Source organism: Electrophorus electricus, chromosome 20, assembly GCF_013358815.1.
Source record: "Electrophorus electricus isolate fEleEle1 chromosome 20, fEleEle1.pri, whole genome shotgun sequence".
NCBI lineage: Eukaryota > Metazoa > Chordata > Actinopteri > Gymnotiformes > Gymnotidae > Electrophorus > Electrophorus electricus.
In genome coordinates this window covers 13514034-13539212 of record NC_049554.1, presented here as the reverse complement: position 1 = coordinate 13539212, position 25179 = coordinate 13514034, and the positions used below count along the sequence as shown (strand labels likewise).

The 25179-nt window shown below is 45.7% G+C and overlaps 1 protein-coding gene across 2 annotated transcripts in view; it reads left to right on the top strand.

The window, feature by feature from the left end:
* The window catches only part of igsf21a (immunoglobin superfamily, member 21a), a 158550-nt gene that overhangs the window by 117416 nt on the left and 15955 nt on the right, over positions 1 to 25179 (top strand). For both annotated transcript variants that reach the window (XM_035520667.1, XM_027023908.2), the window contains exons 5-6: positions 16347 to 16462; positions 23652 to 24132. In XM_035520667.1, the coding sequence (XP_035376560.1) occupies positions 16347 to 16462; positions 23652 to 24132 (597 nt within the window). The remainder of the gene's footprint in view (positions 1 to 16346; positions 16463 to 23651; positions 24133 to 25179) is intronic.

Genomic DNA, 25179 nt, shown 5'->3' with positions numbered 1-25179 from the left:
ATGGGAGTTAACAACATAGCAAGCATATGGCAGTATAGTTCATCTAACGCTGTGTTCATTAATCCTCTCCAAATGAGGATCCATAAAAGATGCTTTGGTTTATTAAAATATAGGGCAGAGTCGAGTGCTAATATTTTAAATTTGGCTAGTGAGTAAAAAGCCACTGTATTTTTTAATGATTTATTTACACGGTCTACTGTGCCGCTCGTCGTGTGGCTGTAATTCTGGCTGTTTGAAGAAACAATTTCTCAGGACACAGTTCTGCACAGTGTTGTTTTTGCTTCATCATTATGTCTGATTGGCTACGGGGGAAAGCCTAAATCACCCGAGGCTATTCTGGTGCCTTAGACCACACACCCAGCAGCTGCAGGTGGTCGTGTTAGCCTGGTGGCACATCCCCACCACCACACAGCTAGTCAGCCAGTTCCGTCCTGCCGCACTATCGACGGTCTGTGATGGACTGTGCTGGGGTCAGGTGGAGTGTGCCTGCTGTTGTTGCTGTTTATTAGAGCGTGCGCCTCAAACCCCGGCCCCTGGTGACATTTGCGTGGTTGCGGGGTCGGGTGTTGCAAACGGTGTGCCGTGTGGTATTGGCAAACAGTCAGCCATGCTGAAGCGAGTAATGAGATAAGAATTTAGGTGACACACACACACACACACACACACACATATATATATATGAATATATTTGACTTTGCCTACAATCCTGACCCTGATTCAAAAGCTTTGTCTAAGCCTGCTCATAACACATGTTTAAAAATCAAATCAAATCAAATCAAATCAAATCAGCATCGCTTGGTCACTAGAAAGCAGAACATCTAATACAGTTTTATTTGAATATCACCTTTATTTATACAACAGATGATAAGACAAAACAGCTTTTCAGAGATCTGGAGCCTCGGTGCAGAATTCCAGGGTGACAGTAGCTAGGGGAAAACTACCTGAGACCACACAAGGAAGAAACTCCGAGATGAGCTACAGATCTAAAGATGAATCCTTCTTTGAGCAATGCCCAGTAGTAGGTTTTTGATATGAAAACTACAAAAGTATAATACTATAGAAATAAAGGAGCCTTTTTTTCTCATTTTAAACTTTTCTAAAGTGCAGCAAGATAGTATATCAGTTCTGTCGGCGTTGTGGTACTGGTTATAGAAACTGTCTTTCACATCCCGGCCTGAAGAAGCCAAAAGAAAAGAACTGTCTGCATTAAATCTGAGCAGTGTGATATGCTGCGTTAATACACTGGTTCATACGTTCCGAACAAACATGCTTTAGCGCTTTAGAGCGACCTTCACCAAACAGAGCTATTCATGAGAGCCCCCTTTAATAATCTCACAGGTCTCATCTTCTAACATGGCAAAGATCTTAAAAGGAACATTCACCTTGAGAAACAACCTTGGAACCCTCACTCTCTGTCTCTTTGTTTCCCTCTCTCTCTTTGTGTGTCTTTCCATGACAATGTCTTCCTCAGGCTTTCTTTCCAGTGTTTTAACTTTTATTCTGGTCCATGTTCCTGTGCCTGGAGTTCTATTGAGTTCTGTGCCCTGCTCCCTTTTTGTGGTTTGGACCCCTCCTTACCGGCACGCTCCTCCACCTTCACAACATCGCTGCACACCCCCCCACCTTCACCCTGCGTTTATCATTGGCCAGACTCCATGGCGCCCCACAACACAGCTCCTCCCCAGAGAGCCTCCGAGTGTGGCTGACTGCGTGCTCATATCCTCCCATCTTTATCCTTCACTCTGTGCGATGAGGCTAATCAATTGGAATCCAGTGCTCAGTGACAGAGACGTCCTTCTCCCGGAAAAAGAAAATCCGTAAGAACACGGGTCCGGGTTTACGGACATCGGCACGGATTACACGGGTTTGTCCGGACCAGTCTCTGACTTTGTCTGGAATGCGAAGAATGAGCCTGAATGAATTTCCTGCCTCGTCTCTTAGGTGACTAAGAGCACTGCGCAAACGTTAGACTCGGCTGAATCATGGAAAAAGAAAGGGAGCCGGGAAGCTTGGTTGAGCTTGGTTTTCATGCTGTAGCTAAACAAGGTCGGATCTTTGTCCCTCGGAGAGGAAGCGCATCGTTGAGACCGTAAATGTTACATGGGGCCTGCTAGACTCCCAAGGCCTCTGAAACTGAGATGTGAAGCTACACCATTTTGGAGCCATATTCCTGTTTTCATAGTGGACACCCAGCACACATCTGTGATCTCACGCACGCATGCACACACACACACACACACACACACACACACACACACACACACAGACGCAGACACACACATGCAGACACAGGGAGCAGGGACAGGCTGTGAAAAAGTGCATCTTTAGAAGGTTCCGTATGCCGTCTGTAAAGGCGTAGCGGATGGATTTGTTCCGACTCTGCCAGGTTTCCCAAACGTCTGAATGTAAATTACAGATGCCGGAGGAATTCATGTTGGATTTGGCATCCCTTGTCCCATAAATCCACAAGGTTGGCCTGTGAAGAGATCCCGCTCCTGCCAGACTGTCATATTTTAATTGGCTAAATGGAGAGCTCATGCACCGCCAGCCGTCAGTGGGGGCAGGGAGGTTTGTAATAACCCCCCCTCGAGGACGTATTATATATCCACTTATTTTTGTTTAGCTCTTCGAGTCATGTAGCCCAGGTCACTGGTGGGAGGTGAAAGGGATCATTTACAGCTGTCTGACCGTCGCCGCAAGCTCTGCCACTCCGCAGAAACATCAGTCGCCCTGTTCTGCCGGATAGAACCGAGGCCCATCCATGACAGAAGAACATGGCATGGGCAGAAGACGTAGATCTGAAGCACTAATGGAATTCCCACCCACCAGGCAGAAATAAAGCCCCCCCCCCCCCCGACTGTGGTTCACATGCGCCACGCCTGGCTTTTTGGGATAACCATGCACTCAAGGACCCCTTTTGGAATTACAGTCCACGGTCTGGCGGCAATAACTCACGAAAGTGACAAAAAAATGTAAAAAATCTCCCATGTCATTCCTCAAAGGAATTCCTCTTTTACACACCACATGTAGAAGAATTATTTTGCAGGAAAATATTTTGCAGCGGAGCGGAACGCCAGGAGCTGGGAGAAAAGGACCGGAGTTTACCACGCAGTCTGCAGCCTCGGAATCAAATTAAAACCTAACAGAGTCGAGACGCGCGCAAGAACACCTACGGCGTCAGGTGTGTCAAAGTCGCTAGGTTTGTCAGATTGGCTTCCATAAACGATACCTTGTTCCCTGTAATGAGCTCTGCGGCTTGGCCGGGCCTGTTGAACCTATTGTGACTGAACGACTGTAAAATGGAACCAGGCGTCTACATTAAGGCCGATTTTACTTTCAGTAGAAGGAATTTGGATATTTATCTGCACGGCACAGAAAGCACGAGAAGTCCGTGGTCTCTAAATTGATAAGGCTATTTTAGGCTCCGGCTTGCGCATGCAGATGCATTTCTTGGCCTGCCCAGTGGCTCTCCCTTTAGCCAAGTTCAGGAAGCTCTTCATGAATTATTGTTAAGAAAGAGGTTATCTGTTCTTGACAGGCAATTATTCAACAGATTAATGACTTTCTCTGTCGCCTGCGAGCTGAAACAAGCCGTGCACGCTCTTATACGCGTACTATTTTAATCGATAGCTTGGTGTTTATGACGCAGCGGACACACGGGCCAAAAACTGTCAGGCTTATTCCTGATAAGGCATTATGATTCATAATTCATTTGGGGAGTTTTCTTTCTATAGTTATTGCATTATTAATGCTTGAATTAAACTATTGTAATTATGCAAACCCATACAGGCAAACCCACATTTGTTTTGTTCAAACATAATAGCCATACTTGAAATAGCAGATAGCACAGACTACACAAACACACACACACACACACACACACACACACACACACACACACACACACACACACACACACAACTAGACTCAGGGAAGCGTGACATAGATGGATACACTTCTGAAGACCAGGGATTACAAAACATGAGTCAAGATGGAGACCAAACCAAAGCAAAAACCAAAAACACATGGCGCTACCACTGCATTTTACCTGGGCAGAGTGATCCATGGCTCCTGCCCATTTGGTACCAGAATGGGGCGTCCTCGTGTGCTTATCATACTGCAAATGTAATGATCTTGTCAGCATGTACTACAAAGACCTGGGTTCAGAGCTGGAAATTATTCACGCAGCCATCTTAGACATTCACCGATCTGCTAGTTTAAAATGTATTCAGTGTTTGTTTAGTCACCTTGTAAGCAAAGTGACTAAACCTCCATGTATTACTCAGCACTGCCGAAAAGATACAGTACCTCTTTCTTACATAATCGATACCCAAGCTGGAAACAGTACTTATAAGTCAGAACTATGATATTAGATGCTTGGGCTTGGTAGTTAAAAATGAGAGTTTTGTGTTAAATTTTAAGTCATTCTTGTGCTTGGCTGTTATGTGAGGTTCCATGCTTGCATTATTTTTCCCTGTTTTCTCTTAGAAAATGTAAATTGTGAAATATTCTTTTAAATGCAAATGAGCCATAAGAGGTAAGATGTTGACCTGAGGATGAAGTGGTGAGCAGTGCATTATGAATAATTACACCACTGAGTGGCAGAGGCTGGAATCCCAGCTTCTCCTGTTAACCCAGTAACGCAGCTGGTCGAGCTGATAAGGTGTGTCAGGTCTGCCACACAGACCTGTTAAAGGACCGCCAGGTCTGTCCCACAGACATCTTTAAGGTTTATTTAGCATTTGTGTGGCAAAAAAGTGACCCTTGAATATAAAGTGCCTCCTGCAGAATGAAAATGAGCAGCCATCAACCAGTCAAATATTTTGTTGCTGTTGACTTAACAAACTGCAGCAAATGTGTCTTTGTTCATATCTAGTGAAAAGCACTTCTGCACCCATCTCTGGTTCAGCTAGAGAGTGTAATGTGAAAGACCTGCTAGCTTCTACATGCCACTGGGCACAGATGCACAGCACACCTCATGTTGACATCAACATGTTGCTAGGCGATCTTGAGCCAAAAGGGGGGAGTCCAAGGCCTTTTGTTTTGTTCTTTTGGTCCAAGGTCACAGATTCCACCTCCTTGGACTGTGTCTTAACAGTGAGACGAAGGTTTGTGTGTGTGCTTGTGTGTGTGTGTGTGTGTGTGTGTGTGTGTGTGTTGGGGTGGTTGTTATTTCCTCTGTTAACACTTAACAGGCAGTAATAGTGAAAGCAATTTTCCCACATCCAAAAATATTTTACCTGCAGTTGTTGATATAACTAGTAATATTTGGAAGTATATGAGACAATTTTGGGTGCAGTTCCTTTTTATTATCAATCACTCTTATAAAAATAACTTTGCTGTGACCCCATTTAAGAAAAGCTGTCAGCCAGAATTTCCATAATATAATTTTGGATGTCTGTTTCGAGGGTGGGCCATGGCTATTCAGGGCAGGAGAATGTTTCCTTGGTGGTTAAAAATGTGACATGAATGTCCGTTGCTAATGTCTGATTTGGATCCGCCAGGGTTAGCTACTTTCTTTGTGACTTTTATTATATATGATATATGACATGCTGTCTGAGGGGAAAGAAGCCCAAGGCTCGGCAAAAAAAAAAAAAAAAAAAAAATGATAGAGAAGCACTGAAGGAGTGTAACATTAGACCAGAAAGTGGCAGATCAGTAAAACATTACACACAACTGGGTATATGTATGTATGTACGTATGTATATGCGTGGGAGGGGTGTACAAAAATATAAACATATTTTGTGATTTTTTTAAATCTATTTTTATGTAGAGACGGTAGAAAGAAAAATGAAAGACGTCCTTGAGACGTCTCGTGTCTCATGTCCAGAGGCAACTTTTCACATTCCATTTGGTCCTGTTTTCCAATCTGCTGAATGCAGAGCACCTCATGTGGAAAATGGGAGGTTTGCAGTGCAGTGGGGACGGAGTTGATAGTGACAAATTCCCGGACTTGTGGACTTGAACAAGCCATATACAAACACTGAGACTGTTTTGTGGATACTGCTGATATTAAACACAAGGGGGAATAAAAGTATAAACTTCTGGACAAATAATAAATAGTGAAGCTATATAAAATATCTGACATATGGGCAGAAGTAAGCATCTGTGCAATAATGTTGTCTCTGAAAAGTTGCACAAGCAGAAATATAACAGCACTGATGAAAATTCCATACTGATACAAATCTGGAAGTTTGGAATATCAGAATATCAAAATGTTCTGTAATGTGCATTAAAGGGAAATCCTGGTTCCTGGAGTGTTGGGGCTAGAATATCTGCACTGCTTCATTAAATTGCTTCCCAGCCTGGAAGAAGCCAAGGCCCTACTCTTTGACAATTATTTGTACACGGAATTCCGTCTTCCGCATTCCCTTACATATAGCTATTCTTCAGCGCGACAGAGCACAGTAGTTTTTCCCATAATCCTCCATCGCATAATCAAAGACGGAACCACTACCATAGTGATGCCATGAGAAATGATTGTTAGAATATTTGCAGCATACAAATGGTGTCTCGTGGCGTCGGGAGAAGGAAAAAAAAACAGACCTGTTTTCCAGAATCAAATATGATGTTGGAAAACCGACACGAATTAAACAATGTTCTATTCAGCGCAGGGCATCAATATTGCATGGGCTGTGTTCTGGAAGCACTGCACTCGCGGCAAGCGGGCACAGCATGGCTGGAACAGCAGGAGTCCTGCAGAGGTTGCCTTGGCACCTCCTCTGAGCACTGGTGCCAGAGGCACCTGCCCAGGCTGCCTTCAGATCTGCACAGCGCAGAGCGCACAGCGCTGACTACCCGGCCGCCCTCACATTATTCAGGCCTGAAGGAGGTCCTTCTTCACACGGAGCTGAACAAAATGCAACCCCGCGCCTGGCTTTGGAGAAACCACAGCTAATTATGTCCCCCGCGAGGTCGCCTCGCACAAAAGCAGCCCTGTCTCCGAGCATGCTACAGTAATGAATACAGGGCAGAGGTATTTTTCTAAGGACCAACTTTCATGGTGTTGATTTGCTGGTGGCGGGTGTATGTCCCCTTAAGGAATACAGTTCATTCATTCATTCAGCTAATGGCCTCTCTGTACATTTCTAGTTCTATCTTTAACTTAAATTGAGTGAATCCAGGACAACAGGACAACAACTCTATCACACTTTTTGAATTTTAATACTGAAGCAAGGCAGATCCCCATATAAAGTTCTACAGACTAACCCCTGCATATGGCCTAGTTGATCACCGTAAGCTTCCAAGTGGTTCTTGTTTTGATGGTATGTGATATAACTTGGCAAAAAAACACACAGAAGCTGTGAAGTGTTATCTTACAGAATGGGTGTATGCTAGAAATGAGATATGATTACAAGCCGTTATGCAAATCCCATCAGATTGTATTTGTGGCAGAGGACTGCGTATTTTTAAAATCTAATCTGTTCAATTATAAGGACTGAAGTTCTGGCTTCGCCGTTGGTTTGGAGTTGGTTCTGTCACAGTATGTGCTGGACAAATGAAATTCTGGAGCTTTTAAAAATGCACCACTTTCCATCTGTCTAAACATGGCGTTGACCACATCAAGCACTGCGGCACATCGTTCTGAAACATGGCACGGAGCGCGGGGCGTAGCCTCGTTCGGATGTTGTGATTGGCCGGTTGTGGACAGGGGCCGTGTGGTGGGTAGTTGGGTTGCTGGCGTGTCTCTGAGAACTCGCGGTTGAGTAATACGTGCCCGGCAGGTCAGATAGCTCACCTCACATGGACGTTTATGGGCCTGTATTTCCTTTAGTCGATATATTAGGTGTATTTACACATCTTTATTACTGCTAGGCTAAAGAATATCCAGTTAAAAGGGCGTTCGGCGGTCAACACCTGACAAGCGATGAAGGCCTTAAAGGCTGCATGGCTAACGTAAACGCTGCATGGCCAGCGAGGGCCCATAAGTCCGGCCATAGACCTACACAGTGTTTCTAATGACGTGGGCAGGAGTTCTGGGCAGGACTTTCCACACTCCAGAAGGCGGAACACCCCACCTCTACCCCCTGCCCTTCGGTCTCCCTCCACCGTGGCAGGTAGGCGGGCACGACAAGGAAGAATGAGAACGTGTTTTAGAAAATAAAGAGGAAGCCCCCCCCCCCCCCCCCCCCCCGGTCGCCAAAAAACACATAAAGGATCGAGATCAGTTAGTAGTACTGCAGTGATCAGCCAGTTTGTCTGTGCATGGCGCACGGACCCCCTGGGAGGACCTGGAAGAGCTGGAGAGCTCACGCTCTGTAAATGAGCCCAGTGCCTGCAGCGAGGGGTGGCAGAGGCCAAATCGGAGCAGATTGCATTCGGGGACCCCTGTCGGACAAGCAGCAACTCTGGGGCCACGGGCGCCGGCCGCCACGTCGCCGGAGTTCCACCGCGCACTGAGCCGCCATCTGCCACATTCCTTCCCCTCTCCGCCTCTGTCTGCGGAAAAAAACCCTCACTCCTCGTCGTCCTCCTTCTCTGCTGCTCTCTCACCCGAAAAGGGAAAAAAAATCCCTCCCTCGCTCCTGCTCACTCCGCGGCGCAGAAGCCCGGCGCTCCGGAAGCACGGGACTGGCAGCAGTGCCGAATGCAGGCGTGACGCATCTCATCACCCATCCCGTGGGAGCAGAGGCAGGGGAGGCGGTGTCACACTCCCGGGCTTAGGTTCGGAGAAAGGGCTCCCCGCGCGGACGGAAGAAGGCTCACGTGGGGGAGGCGGGTCGCTCCTTTTTGGGATTAGACACCGAACGGGAACTTTAAGTGCCGGAGAATTACACATTTAACGTTGGCTTTCGAATAACGGTTGCTCCGAGCCTTGATGTCACGTCAACACTAGTGTTGTGGAAGAGGTCCTGCGCAGCACAGCACAGCACGCTAAACAAAACAGCCCAGAGGTAGTGTCCAGGTGACAGCTCTCAGTGGTGGGTGATATATCAATGAAAGCATATGGTTCACCAGCAGAGGAACAGATCCACACACACACACACACACTTTGGACTTTGCTATGATTAATGAGTCCTGTGACGGCACGACCTCTGCTTTTGTCAGACTGAGTCGGTCCCTTCTATCACACACACACACACACACACACACACACACACACACACACACACACACGCAGTCGCAGGCTTAGCGGCCCACTGCCCCCAAACTTCCTTCCGTGTTCCCGGGAAGCGTGGGGAGGGTGTCGATAAGCGCTGACAGCCCAGTAATGACGAATGCAAATGAAGGGGGTGTGGCGCAAATGCAAATCCTAAGAGCACAATAGGCAGAGTGATTAAAAAGCACTCGGCTGCCTTTAATCTCACGGCATGGGTCATCGCTTCAAAGAGCTCTGCTCCCCCAGGACTCACTCCCCATTCATCTCTCCATCTTTGTCCCTCCGAAGACGAAGCCAAAGGAACTGACAGGGGCTCGCCGGCCTCTTCCTGTCCACTCCCAGGCCAAGACTCCAGTCAAACCAGCACCTCTATTCACTTATACGTAGATAATACGTATATGCACTTTCTTTCTTGCATCCATAATCCTTGCATCCATAATCCTTGCATCCATAATCTGGAGAAACAGGGAGTCCTCTGGTTCTTACCTTGACAAGTGATATCAAGGGACTTGCTGTGTACGGCAGGAAGCCGAGGCATTGTGTTTCATCAGCGCACGGTGACCACCAGGCGTCTGTCAGAGGCTGGACCAAGGGAGCATTTCCTAACAGGTCTCTGGCTGCAGTGTTCATCGCCACACTTTTAGAAAATGCTTCATGAATTATTAAAAACCAAGCCACAAGCGGATTAATCCTAATGTTGTTTCCATTACACGGCACACTGTGGGACTCACGTGGCATGCGTAATGCTCATCAGCACCACTGAATCATGTAATCGTGCGTTGGCGTGCTTGCGTGTTGGCATGTTGGCATGGGGAAGCGTTTGGAAAAAGCCAAATGTGTTCTGCAGCTTTGCGCTGTCACACTCGAGCGATGCGGGCGAGGACCATATCAAAAACGCAGTCACCTTGACCTCACCTACGCACGACCTTGGGGGGGACACATGGGTTGCACATGGGTTGTCATGGGTTGCTGAAATTGACACATTACAACATTTTGACTTAGATGTTCGAATATATATATATATATATATATATATATATATATATACAGCACGAATTATATACAGGACTTGTTATATACAGCAAATATGTTTGTGGATGGCTTAACCTTCATTATTTGCTCCAGTGATAAATTAAAAAGAAGTGAAAATAAGAGGAACTTTGCTTTTACGCCAAGAAATATTATAGACATTAGAGGTCAATTCATAAAGCGTGCTTCAGTGGAGTGTGCATAGCTTTCATTTAAGTAAGGCTGATTAATTAAGGAAATTATGTACCCTCTTATGGTGCATGCTGATAGCTTTGGCTTATACTATCTTAGGGTGCAGAGTGTGAGGGGGGAATAATTCAAGGAGGTTATTTCTGATTGAATCGCACCAGCAGGTTTGTTTGATTTTTGGTCGTTATTTTCATTCTTATCCCATTAAAAACCGCTAATAAGCATCTTAGCATCTAATAAGCTAGAAGTTGTTTTTTTCACAGATAACATCTCTAATATCTTTTTGTTTCTGTGCTGAGATGAGGCGAGTGTCAGAGGACTCCCGGAAGTTTAGATTGATTGGCTTCAGAGTCCTGGTGTTCTGGGTTTGTAATTAAAACCAGAGTGATTTCAATATTTCAGCTAAATTTATTATTTTTTTAAAGCCACCAGTGAATTAGTTTGTGTGCAAAGCAGGCAGATCAGACTTGCCTGACCTCTGCCCTCACTGGGGACCTCTGAGAGCTCGATAACGGCGCTCCATAAGGGGTTGTGAAAGGTGAAGGAGAAAGCGGAGATACAGGGATCTCCCTCCTACCGCAGGCCTCTCCTTCTTGGACATTTGGGGGAAAGATATCCTACTTGCTGATTGATTTGATAAATCAATCGATCGGTTGATTGAGCACTGTTGCTTGAGGCAGTCATGTCGGAAAAGGAAGAATGTGCCAATTAGGATGGATCGCTTTGCCATGTAGATTGTCAGAGGGGGAAAAATAGGGTTGACACGTGTGTGTAATATTGTGTCCCATAGTAAATATGTCACCACGTCATTTTCCACTCATTCTGATGTCAGCTGTGTTGATCCCTGCATTCTACAGTATTCTACAGTATTCTAGTTCATTGGTATCTTGGACTCTAACCCGCTGTATTGGCTAGGATGTGTTCTATGAGGAAATAACAAAGCACATTTGTAAGTCGATAAGTGGATAAGAGCGTCTGCTAAATGGCGTAAATGTAAATGTAAATGTAACCTGACAAACCCAGTGAAGGTAGCAAACAGTTAATATCTAACAGCGTGTAAAATAATACGTTGGTAATAGGCTTGTAATGATATGTTTCTTTTATATTGAATTTTTTATGGAGATCTAATCGTGATAATGTGTTGATTATCTTCAGAGCTCTAATTAAACACCACACATTGAAAATAAAAGTTTTATTTCATAATAACAAAATTGCAGAGTAGCAAGTTCTTGTGAAAACAGGTGATCTTATAAAGCAGCGCAGCTGAGCTATAAACAACACAAGACCCCGAAATGCCTCATACAAAACTTCTAGACCACACAGGACATTCTCACAGAGGAGACCGAGGGGAGTACAAACAAGACAGCTTAAAGCTTTTTTTTTTTTAAATGCTTAAATACATAAAGGTCAGTGGAGAAAGAGAGAGAGAGTTTGAAAAATGCAGCCATGACCAGAGCTCTGAGAGGAATAACCCCAAGTCATTTTGATTTTGTTTCTCTCCTAGTTGAGATAATTGTTTCCTCCAAAGGTTGCATTAATTTACAAGATCACAATGCAACAGGATATTTATTGACCACGGCTCTCGACAAAGGCGGGACGTCGCCCTGTTTCAGGAACTCTCCCTCTGCCGGTTACTGCAGTCCAACAGAAGGCCGGCACGTTGTGCTCGTGCGGTTGGCGCGTTGGAAGGCGATGCTCCGTGCTGGAAAAACAGAACAGAATGATGGAGGCTACCGTGAGCGCGAGCGAGCAGCGCAGCGCCAGACTGTGCGCATTGCCACGGCACCAGGCGCCATGTTTTCCAGAGCTCACAGCCTGATAAATAGGGCAGGTAACCTTGTGAGTGCAAGAAAATTGAGAAAGAAAGGCTTAAATGCTATCACACTGGGCGGCATTCTTAATCCTTCTAAGGATTAACCAAGGTGTTTTTTTTTGTGCCAAACATGGAGGATTCAGATTTTAATCAAGCCACCATTCAATATTTCAATTCAGTGTTTCATCTGGGATTATTTTGATGTCTTCGGGTTTTAGACCGCCCTGTCAACATCATTCCGCGAAATCACTTGCTCTCTCTCACCCTGTCTCGCTCTATCACTCTCGCTCGTTTGCCCTTACATTCATTTTCCATTACTCTCTCTCTCTCTCTGTGGGTTTTCCTCTTCCACAGCATCTAATTAAAGTACATAATTAAAAAAAAAAAAAGTATATTTTAGCATTTACCAAACCCACAGTAAGGGGAGAACATGATTAACAAGTGCGAGCCTGATCCCTGAGGGTTCTAGAAGCGATCTAAACCAGAGACCCTCCGTCTTACAGACCACCACCTCCAGGGCCACAGAAGAAACGAATGATAAAAGGGAATGATCGTTAATGGCCTTTTGTTTTCACTGAAAGTAGTGTTCAGCAATGTTATGTCCTTAATAGCTACATGTGAGTTTAAATTTCAAATGTCAGTCTTTGTATTGACTTTTGTGCACTGCGTTTCATATACAGTAGTTGTGTCCTGATGTTCATCTGACACTCGGATTATGTTACGTCACTTGTACCATTACGTGTTGTTTTATAGGGTCTGAGGGAACACTGAGTTAATTTGCCTTAGCCAGCAGAACCAAGTGTCTTTATTTATTTAAGTATTTATTTATTTAAGTGCTTGTTGGAGTGGCTTCTAGTGCAGATGTATGTCACAGATCATGCCATATCTCGTCATATCTTACCACATCACGCTATATCCCACAATATCTCACTACATCTCATCATATCTCACAATATCTCACCACATCCGAACTAACGCGGAGTGAATGGGAGGCGTACGCAAGCGCTGAGATTTAATCAGGGCAAATCCATAATCAGAGTCATTAAGCCAAGACGAACAGAACCGGAACGCATGATTAAACTAAGACAGAAATCTAACCACGGAAACTATGAACAAGAGAAGCGAAAGGGACGCAACAGGAAACAGGCTGCGACGAAACGTGTCCTCGCTAAGCTAGCGAGGACAAACGACAACGCCGACGACTGGCAACGGGAAACAAGAACCGGGGCGAACTCACGAGGGGCGGACAGGAGCGCAACTAAGGAACGGAACCAAAACGAGGAAACACGCGGAAAAGCAACCAGGAAGTAAACAAAGACACCGGACAGGGTTGCCAAGGCGACAGGGGCATCAGGGACACTGACATATCCGATGTCTCTTCCCCAAACAGCTCAGAGTGTGTTCAGAAGCTATTATCCTCCAAAACATTTTTCATCAATTTGCAATTAACTGAAGAGGAAAGAAAAATCTGTCAGACCATTAAGTGCCCACCTCCTCCATTCATTTTTAATCAAATAACCACTATAGTGTGTTGATTTAAAAGCCCCAAGTATATTTAGTTATAATGTGAAACATGAAAAGACTATATTTCCTTCACCGCGTTCCCAAGGCGGGGCTGTTTCTCTCTCTCTCCCTCAGCACTTTGAGTGTTATTGATCCGGTAGAGTTCATCGATGTGGCTTCTGCAGGGTTCTCTTTTAACCCTGTCCCTGGATTTCACACACCGTTTCTCATCCCTTCATTTTTCCTGAAGCCAAAACGGGGCCGGCCCTGGCAGCGGCTGGTCGTAGACCCCTCTGCCAGTTGCCCACTGTGGATCAGAGGTGGGCAGTAATTAAGTATATGTGCTCTGTTACTGTGTTTAAGTAAAGGTTTTAAATATCTGTACATTTTACTCACATTTTAAAACAAGTCTCATATAATAAAAAAGCTCATCTCACCAAACGCCAAGTTGTTAGCCAAATGAAATCCAACTGGCTGTGAACTTTGAACTTTGAAACCACAACGGGAGGTGTATGATCCTTTGAGATGTCTATCTGCACATTTCTACAAGTCACCTGTGATTGGATACTTTCACAGTTTCTGCCTCAGCAGGATGTGAGAAGCGTTTTAGCACAGCAGGACTGATGTTCAGCCCCCAAAAACTTGAATGCGAAGAACTTAGAGAATGAGCTACAACAGACAATAAATTAATGTCTTGTTACACTTGTTGTTAAAGATATTTAGAGATGTGTGTTTATGTATATGTATGTATATATATATATATATATATATATATATATATATATATATATATATATATATATATATATATATATATATATATATATATATATTTATATATACAATAAACAAACATTAGTATGTTTTAAACCCACAATTAGCTATTTGAGAATTTGTTGTTGAACATCTTTTTAGTCTATATAGCTACCTAGAACAATGATCGTTCCTTCCACTCAAAACTAATTGCAATATTTTCATATACACACGTTTACTATACAGTATTGAGACAGTTAATAATTAATTTGGCCTTAATATCTTTTTCAGCTTCACACTAATTGATTTGTGTGTCAGTTCAAGTTTGGTCAACCATTCTTATCTTGCCTGAACATAGTTTTGGTTATACTTCATTCTTTATAAGCCTCTGAAGACAGTAGCATGATGCTGCCGTGGTTTTCGAATAAATGTTACTATGTCAGCCTTAGTGCTGTAGAAGGTAACACCCAACAGAGTGTCCCGTCGAATGAAAACAGGATCGGCAGAGGCAAAGAACACCATCCCACGCAGGAGAGTGATGCGTCCTCTGTTAAATCGGTGTCGTGTTTGGACGCTTTGGTGGATATCGCCTTAATTTTACAATTAGTTATCGGCTTAGTTATCAGCCACGTTTATTAAACTTATGCTTTTTTTGGGGGGGACATTTTAGTTCCTCTACGCTAAATGTGAAAACAGAAAACTCAATGTTTTTTTATTATGTATCTTTTTAAGTCAATTGTTGCTATGGTTGCCTATCATATCTTTGCTCCACAATAACAAATAATAATGGAAAAATCCATCCTTTGCATGATTTTGCAAATGATGCATAAAGGTTTAATACAAACCATTATTTATCCCCAGTGTTTTTTTGCATACAACTAATTATCTTTCAAAGAACGCTCTCAGAAATATATTTAGTACTTTTACTTAACTTTAAGAATTATCTAAAAGAATGTGCTTGCATACTTGAGTAACTAAAAATGCTATTCTTCAACTTTTACCCGAATGTTTGTTCCCGGAATATTCTTCAGTCTCTTCTGCAGCCCTGTTCCTCAGTTCTCTCACTGTGGCGAGAGATGAAGACGTGATAAAGCTGTTTTCAGCCTTCATGGAACATTTAGTGGTTTGTTTTCTTTTGCGCTTCCCCACAGGAGATGAGCCCAATCAGGAGATATTACGCTGTGTCTGCAAAGATGTCGATAGGTCCTCCAGTGTCACATTACAGGAAGTAGTTGGAAGTAATGCTGGAGGGTCCGACATCTTCTGGCCTGCTGATCCTCTTGGCCCTGCTGCGGGATGTGGTCTTGCTTTCCCAGCAATGGGTTTCTAAGACCCCCCAGAGCCAGCTTAGCTGGCTGCTCTGGATATTATATGCATGAGCGTTCACACTCCGTCTGTAACAGTCCCAGTTGCCAAGCTCCCTGGCCTTGTGATTGGCTGTGTATTAAAAAGGCCTCACAGGCCTGTGTCTGAATGCTGTGAGCCGCTCCAGTGAGTGCCATGGCGTTTCCTGCAATGCCGGGATGGGTAGGCAATATGGAATAGCTCTCAGTCTCCCTGGCCCGGCACGTTGACGCTCCGGTGCGTTGTGCCTTGCTTCCTGGTGTCCCAGGTACCGTGTCCCGTTCCCTTTCACGGTTTTCACAGCCCGCTTTTATAATGTCGATCCTTTGCTGGGAGCATGTGCGAAGCCGGGCCTCTTGGCGCTGAGGAGCAGTACCGAGGGCTGGCACGCTTCAAATTTCCTCAGCTGCGCAATCATCCCTCCGACTGTGCGTCTGCACATGAAACGGCATCGGAGATGCGTGACCGCGCGAGTTCAGTAAGTTTTTCCCAGATCCAGAAAGACAGCCAGGCTCTATTGCCGTGCCCCTCATGCTTACCTCGTTCCGCCGGTCAGCTGACAGTTTCTCAACATTCTCTCCCATGTGCTCATGACCGCTGTTTTCCCTTTTACAGCACCTCCCAACAACATCTCTGTGCTGGCGGAGAACACTCCGGCACCATTCAGCCGCTACCAGGCCCAGAACTTCACTCTGGTTTGCACTGCCAAAGGAGGCAAACCTGCCCCATCGGTAAGTGGATGCTGACCCGTATCTCACACCTGTTTCTCACACCTCTTACACACACTTGATTCACACAGCTGAGCCCCACACACACGTCGCGAATCAAATTAAGACTGTTGTCAGCCCTGTGACGCTCTCAAAGGCTATGACAGTGGAACTCTGTCGCCGTGCCCGTCCACCACTGACGGGAAGCTGCACGCTCCGTCCTTCACTGTACGGCGACGTGCTGCTAGGAGCCAAGGAACCCCAACTTCCCAGGTATGTCCGTGCGGTGGACCCAGCAGAGCCATTAGCCGCACACCGCAGGCGCCAGGCTAATCTATCCCCCATCTACTCCGCTCTCATCTCCGACAATTAAATGTGCAGGGGGTGCATGAGGTAAAAGCGATTTCCGCTACCCTGCATGGACCTCGGCGTCTCCGGCAGCTGGGCCGAGGGACAGCACCTCCTGCCAGCGCAGAGACCCAGAGGGCACGGCCGTTGCCTGGGGAGATGCCTCCTATCATCCCGCACACATCACCAGCCACTCGGCTTCCCCCTCACCCACACGCAGACCGACCCCGAGCTCCATTAGTCTCTGGCTCTTCCTCCCAGACAGGGCCTGTAATGCATGTAATGCTGGAGGAGCCAAAAGCAAGTGGCTACAATGGAAGTGGAGGACTGGCAGCTCTCTCTGTGACAGTGCACATTAATCATCTTATATATGATGTTACCGGCCCTTTATAGACAATAAATGATGCACAGTACCTCTGCCACTGCTGGTCAACACAGTAAAGCGTATGGATTAAAACATCTCTCAGCTAATGCAGTGTAATAAAGAGTGACAATGTGTGACAGCAGTTTGATTCTACACTCATTCTGTGTGCACTGATACTCTATTATATAAGGTATCACCAGGTATCAGTGCATTGTTATGCATTGTTACTTAATATATCCACCTGTAATTAATGGCAGCTATGTAATTAATAGTGTAATAGTGTTTTTTACCTGTAATTAATAGTGTAATAGTGTTTCTCACAGGTAAATGTATTTACGTGTGTTTCTCAAACGTATATATATATATATATAATAAAGAAATAAATACGTTTAAGAATGCTAAGCACAATCAATAATAATGTATCAATATTAAAAAATAATATTTTAAATAATATAAATAATAATTTTATTGTATTCATAAAGGTAGGTTAATCACTAAACACATGTCTGTCTGTGACCAATCAGACCAATCCAATGTGGAACAGCCTGTTCTGAGGGTGTCTTGTTGCTCCCTCCACACTCCATTCAGTGTAGCCTGTGTGTGTTTCCTGCCTAGCAAACCGTTTCCTGCATATGTCCATAACGTCAAACTCAATCTCCACGTGTACAGCCATTGAATGCCTGCTTTGATATTTTGTGACCTGCACTTGTGCATTTAACATTTATCCACATGACAACTGTGGTTTTACCAGGCTACAGAGCTGAACTTTATAACAAAAACTTGCACACCGGGGCCAACATTGTATGCGGCACACTGTAGCCCTTTAGAGAGACTGCAAATTATAGCTCTCTAATGCATTTACACACACCCACACACACACACACCCACACACACACGCTTCCTAATGAAGTCTTCCAGGATAATTCCGGTACACATAGAGGGTGTTCTGTTTATGTTTGGAGACGCTCACTGCAAAAGCTGCTCAACTCTTGGTGGTTGTTAGGCAGCGAATCTCAGTTTTGGCTTTCGCAGTCAGTACACAGAAGAGCATTCGTGCCTTAAAACCTGCGATGATATCATGCTTGCAACACCACCATACACAAAGACACACACAGAAGGTTAATACAGTCACAGTTAATTATAGGGACTAAATCAGTGATTGCAAGATCTGTCAATCAATACATTTCCCTGAATGTGATATTGATATGTATTTTGAAGCTTCATATTTGGGGGAGTAGGAGATGAATTATATATATGTGAATTATAATCACACACTTTTAAAAAGGGGCCTTCTGTTCATATCTAACACACTGTGGTCTTACCTAAGATACAAAAGCAGAGGGATTATTTGTGCTTTGCTAAGGGCCAGAGTGTTATTGGTTCATTTTCCCTAAAGCAATATTACAAGATGGGGAAGCTGAGTCCAGTCCAAATTATATTACGTCTAATTTGGAGCACTGCTGGCGAGCCTTGCCCGAGTGTCTAATGTGGCCTTACAAATTCCACAAAAACGCTGCTCTGAAATTAACGCATTTTTTGGGACTTCTTTGTTGACTCGGGACCCGGAACGGCCCCCACAGAGGGCCATCGCACGCAGACCGACGTCATCCAAGGCTCCGTGTGGCAGATCGAGCCGGAGGACGTTCAGAGTGAGCTCATCCACCAAGGAAGTCTCGAGACACCACGACCCACACGCTGGCTTTTATCTGCAGTCTGATCTGGAGCTCCAGGCCCCCGTGTTCGGCGCCTACGGAGGCCCGGAATGAAAACATTAAAGCGGCTCTGAAATCCTGCCACGTGCCTCTCTCCAGATTGGCGGGGAATAGTTAAAAATAGTCTGCATTTAGGCAGGGTAGCACTAGCGGTCTATGTTTAGATGACGCCTTAGCGTATGGAGGCAGAAGTTACTGTAGTGAGTGCTTTTATGGTAAAAACATTGCACAAAATCATTGTTAAAATGAGAAAATGGGAAAAAAAAGGTAGTTTATTGGCTTGTGTTTTGCCCCAATATTTCTTTCTTTCTCTGTCTGGTACATGGCTGGGGACAGGAATAGAGGTGTGTTGTTCTCTCGAGGTGAGCTCACACTCCAGGCTCAATCCTCTCTCTCATATCCCAGCAGCTTCAAACATCTCCCGCACTTTCCTCCTCTTTCTGAAGTGTCTCATTTAGGCTTTATCAGAGTCACTGCCCTACAGCTTGTTTCTAAATTATTCGCAGTCTCTCTCTCTCTCTCTCTCTCTCTCTCTCCCTCCCTCCATCCCTCTTTTCTGAACACTTTCTCCCTCTTCGTATCTGAAGGTTTTTCGATAGCTGCTCAAAGAAAATCGGTGCCGTGGCTTCACAATTTCACCATCCTCTTCAGATCAATTTGGGACAACTGCGTCGTGTAGCGCTGGGATCCCAACGCCAGATCATATACTGTGTCCTGCCCATCATTTATCACACAGAATTGCTTTCGCTGGCCTGTGTTGTTAAGTCATATCATCTGAAAAAAGCAAATGCATCCAGTTTAAACCTTTTTCCCCCTTGTTTTACAATTTCCAACATCACGAAGGCCAAACCGCTCAACTGACCGATGAAGGAAGTGTGTTCCCTGTAACAGTGAGGAGGCGGATGCAAGTGTGGAGAAGAGCGAGATTGTAGTAGTCCAGCATCACAGAGCCAACGCGGAGAGTACGGGGATACATGATAAAAACAAAAACACATGAAGGCAAACAGGGGAATCAGGCTATAACAAAGACTAGGGAAAACTCGGTCAGGATACACAGAGTACAAACCTAATTACATGCATACACAGTCTTTCAAAAACATATAAATGCAATGAAGTAAACACATAAACGCACGGATTCAAAGAAACAATGGACAGCCAAGACCACGGGCGCACGGCAGGGCTCAAATACTCGAACGAAAAGAGGTAGAAACGAGGGACAGGCAAAACCACGGGCGCACGTCAGGGCTCAAATACTCGAACAAAAGGAGGTAGAAACGAGGGACAGGCAAGACCACGGCCACACGGCAGGGCTCAAATACTCGAACAAAAGGAGGTAGAAACGAGGGACAGGCAAGACCACGGGCGCACGGCAGGGCTCAAATACTCGAACAAAAGGAGGTAGAAACGAGGGACAGGCAAGACCACGGCCACACGGCAGGGCTCAAATACTCGAACAAAAGGAGGTAGAAACGAGGTACAGGTGTAAGCAATCAAACGAGGGGCGGAGAAAACAAAATTATGGCATGGAACTAAAATACACAAGACAGGGAAAACACGGAACACGGAAGCTTAAGCGTTATTACCGTGTTCACCTGAGAACTTGAATTACTGGGAACAGTAATCGTTTTCATTTGGATTTTGGGAGGGACGGGTCCTCAGTAAGGCACGGGAAGGGCCCAGCGCGGAAGCCTTGCTTGCACGCAGCCCGTTGAAGTCGTTCCCAACACAAGCCTGCGCTGATCGAGAGGAAGCAGGATAACGAAGGCTAATAACGGGAGCGTTTAAGTGAGGATGGGCCCACTAGTCTCGCACCCCTGCGCCGTTTCCATAGAAACGATGGCGTCGACGCGGGGAAGGGAGCGAGGGCAGTCACCACGGCCGCACAAGCGGGGTGTGTGTTGTCGCTCGTCTGAACGAGGCAGGGTGCCTGGCAGCTCACGGCGAGCAAGTGCTTTCATTAGCTGCCATTCAGGCAGCTCGGCGCACAGTCTCTGTTTGTTTGCCCCGCCCACCTGATCGAGTGGGAGGCTCCGCCCACTCTTAGACACCCCACCCCCCCCCCCCCGCACATCTCCCATCCTCCTCCCCCCGTTGCTTCGGTCCACCCGCCCCCACACGTATCCCTCCACCACCAACTCCTGCACCCTGCGCTCTTCCCTCTGCCACCTGCTCTACTGCCCTCCTCCCTCGTCTGGGAAAAGCATCTCGGAGCCGTGGCGTGCCGCCAGGAAACCCGTCCTCCGGCGGCGCGCCCTCGGTCTTCGGTATTCCGACTTTTTTCTGTTTTTCTTTTTTCTTTTTTAAGCAAGTGTCAACGTTGGACAGAACAGACAAAATCTCAACCCGGACTGCAATCAGTCTCTTAACTACGGCGCAAGCCTTGGGCGGCCAGTCCGTTTGGAAGACGTCCATTACCGCTTTAGACACACTGGCAGGGAAGCTCAGGCTTTCTGCCGACTGTAGCGCCTTGCCAACACGGCCCCCCAAACCCCCACGCCCCCTCAGTCGCGGGGGAGCTTCATAACTCATTCAAAGTGTCACCACTGGTAGTGCGGTAATGTATACGAGGCAATTAGTGTGGCCCATTAGTGGACGCTTCTTAGAAATCTCCGATTTGTTTGGTCAATCGATTATCATCTGTGGAAAAAAGGGCATTTTTCTGCACACGTCGTAGTAAGCCATTACCAGTAATGATCAAAATCTGAGCAAAATGATTAATTTAATGGGTTGTTTTTTTTTTTGCTGTGTATAATAACTATTTCATCTGTTTCTGTGCCTTTCTTCTTCCTGATAATTCTACTCGAACCTGCCTGTAAAACCAATGCAGTCGTCCATTTGAGACTTCAGGAGGTGGCCTGTTTCGGTTCGTGCCAGCACAGCCCAGCTGTGTCTTGTGTCGAGTGTGTGTGAAATGTGTGAGATCTCAGCGTGCGTTCACATCGGAGCCTCTTAAAACTCCATAGCAACTTCACTGTTGTGGGGAAACACAAAGAGCGATTGCCGTAAACTGTGGACACCCTTCTCATTACAGAAACACTCTATATCTATATGGAGATGCTTCAAACTGTAGTGCACTTACACAGATGGAGCAAAGCCTCGTGTATTTCACAATTTTCTTTTACTACTCACCTGGAACCCTTCTTTGGACACAGACACACAAATATATATATATACACACACACACACACACACACACACACACATACATACATACATACATATATATATATATATATATATATATATATATATATATATATATATAAATTTTTGTGTGTGTGTGTTGTGAAGAAGCTGGTTGTGTGGTGATAGTAATCTCAGTCATTTGCATCACTATGAATAGCCGTTCTGTGAATTGTTACAACACGACCGTGGCCAGTCCTCCCAGAGACTGTGGAGGATGTCAGAGGATCTGCAGCTCCACACACTGGTGGAAACTAGTCCCTACAACCAACCCTCCACCCACCATGAGAGCTGCATAAACGCCTACCTGTTAGTGGTGTTCCATTTCCACACCATTGCTGTGTGTGTGTGTGCGTGTGTGTGTGTGTGAGTGTGTGTGTGTGTGTGTGTGTGTGTGTGTGTGTGTGTGTGTGTGTGTGTATGTGTGTGTATGTGTGTGTGTGTGTGTGTGTGTGTGTTTGTGCGTGTGTGTATGTGTGTGTGTGTGTGTGTGTGTGTGTTTGTGCGTGTGTGTATGTGTGTGTATGTGTATGTGTGTGTGTGTGTGTGTGTGTGTGTGTGTGTGTGTGTGTGTGTGTGTGTGTGTATGTGTATGTGTATGTGTGTGTGTGTGTGTGTATGTGTGTGTATGTGTGTGTATGTGTGTGTGTGTGTGTGTGTGTGTGTGTTTGTGCGTGTATTCATGTGCGCTCTCATGAATGCGCACACGTTTGTATGTGTGTGCACGTGTGCGCGTGTGTGTGCACGTGTGTACGTGCGTGTGTATACTTGTGTGTACACGTTTGTGTAGTCCTTCATTAAAACCCGTGTTCATCGTCACTGTAACGCCTGGGCTTGCTCAGAGTGACTCTTATCACTGCTGGTCCAGTGACATGAGTGAAAAAAGACAGAAAACGTGTGTCTTTCATTTCCTTTTCCTTCCCCCCCCCTCCCCCCCCGCCCCCCGCCCCAACCACGTCTCTCTGTTTATGTGCCTGGCAGTAAACTTCGTTATGTAAGTCTGGAGGGCAGGAACTTACATCAGCCCCTGATTGCTTTCATTACCTTTATTTACCAAATAGGGGGGAGGGCCACCAGGGCCAGAGATTCACAGGCATGTCCCAACTACTCCTCCCTGCACCCGTGAGGAAGAGGAGCGAGGAGGGCAAACACACCAGGGAACCGTGAGGTGTCACATATTGACACTCTGATCTTGCGCAAATTGAACGCAAAACATCCGCAGGTCCCCAAACGGAGGGGCGAATTACGGTGGCGTCCCTTCGTTAGTGACAAGAGGCAAATAAAAAAAACGCTTAAATCGAGGAAGGCTGAAATCCGACGAAAGCCGTGCCGGCACTCCTGCCGGAGTCTCGCTTTCTCCATGCTGATTTTAATACAAGTGTCTGGAGGTTTTATATACAACTGGGAACTTGTGTCACTGTAAAATACTCGAGCAGAGTTTTGCTCTCAATACTCGAGCACAGTGGTTGTGTAGTAGGAATCATGCCCAGGCAGGGCAGCCATGATTAATGGAACACTGCATCAATGATGGCCATAATTTCACTAAATTGCAAAAGCTACCCCATTAATTATATATATATAATCTCCTCCCTCTCTCTTTTTAAAGGTGTACTTTAAGCGGGACGGCGAGCTGATCGAGGTGATCTCCTACGTCTCCCCCACGGCAGGCAGCGAGGGCGGTGGTTCAGCCGGCGTGCGAGGAGCCAGGCCCTTGATCCGCCAGGACCTGGATGACACCAAGCTGCAGAAGTCCCTCTCGCTGCTGGGGCCAGACGGGCGGCCGGGCCGGCTCTACACGGAGAGCCCCCGTCGGAGCTCACCAGCAAGGCAACCGCGCTACGAGCCCAGCCCGGCCACGGAGACCATCCCCGAGACGGTAGTGAGTCGCGAGTTCCCCCGCTGGGTGCAGAGCACTGACCCGCTCTACTTCTTCAGCAACACCCACGTGCCCCAGAGCGATGGCTCCATCACGGTCCAGGCCAGACTCACCTGGACTCTCAACCCCCAGCTGGACAACGACGCGCTCTTCAGCTGCGAGGTCAAACACCCGGCTCTGTCCATGCCTATGCAGACTGAGGTTACCCTGGGTGAGTAGGACATGGGAACGTTTGGGGACATTTGGTCTGTATAAAGGTTTAAGACCAGAAGAGTGCGCTGCCAAGGGAGATTCACGGGTTAACAGGGTGATAATGGGTTAAACTCTCGGTTGCTTTCGGTTCCAGATGATAACTGTGCTGAGTCTGTGCTTTAGGGTTACATGTGCCTAAATAAATTAACTTAATGCACATAAGAGTCTGGGTTGTTAATCTAAATTGTACTAACAGAAAAAAAGGCTAAGACTAATTTCTACAAATTTGTTTGCTGAAGTTTTTCTAACATGCAAGTTATGAAAATATTTGCTAACCCTGAGTGGATGTATTCAGCTGGACCCAACCAGAGATTAAGCTGTCAGAATGTTCATCTTACTGAAGCCAACAGTTCTGGGGATTGACATAGATTAAGACTGTTCCAGAAATGATCAAAATGTTCTACAAACACAGATGAAACTCGTTAAAATTGACAGATATTTCTGCAATCACTCTCTGGAACTTTTTCTGAGGTGGCTTTCTGTACTGGTCAGGATTTGGGTAAAGGAATCCCTTCAGTGTGTGAGGAAGACTTCAACGTACGGCCACTCTTCTGTTCCTTAACCCTAACCCTATCCAATCATCAGTGCATCTCTCGCTATCACCCTCTGACAGATGCACTTACAACAAGCCTGAAACCCTTTTGTTGCTTAATTGCGTTACAGCCAAACAGATTGCATAGTCCTAACATGGAATGCAGAATTTTACTGTGACTGACAGCCTAATTCATTGCACTGTCTTCACGCTAGATTGAGTTAACTTATATCCATTATTGAAAAAGTCAACCTGAATTAGGTGAGTTGACTGGGAACCGAACTGCAAGGTGGCCTCAGGGACCACCTTTGTAGAGCCCACTTGTGTCAGACAACGATAAAAAAAAATTATTATTTTTTTTTTTTAAAAGCTCTGTTATGTTAATCAAGATGTGAGAAAGTTGCCACACTCTCACCTGCTTTGGTTTTTTTGCCTGCTTCGTCGTGTTTCTGTAAGATGCTGTTGAGAAGAGGA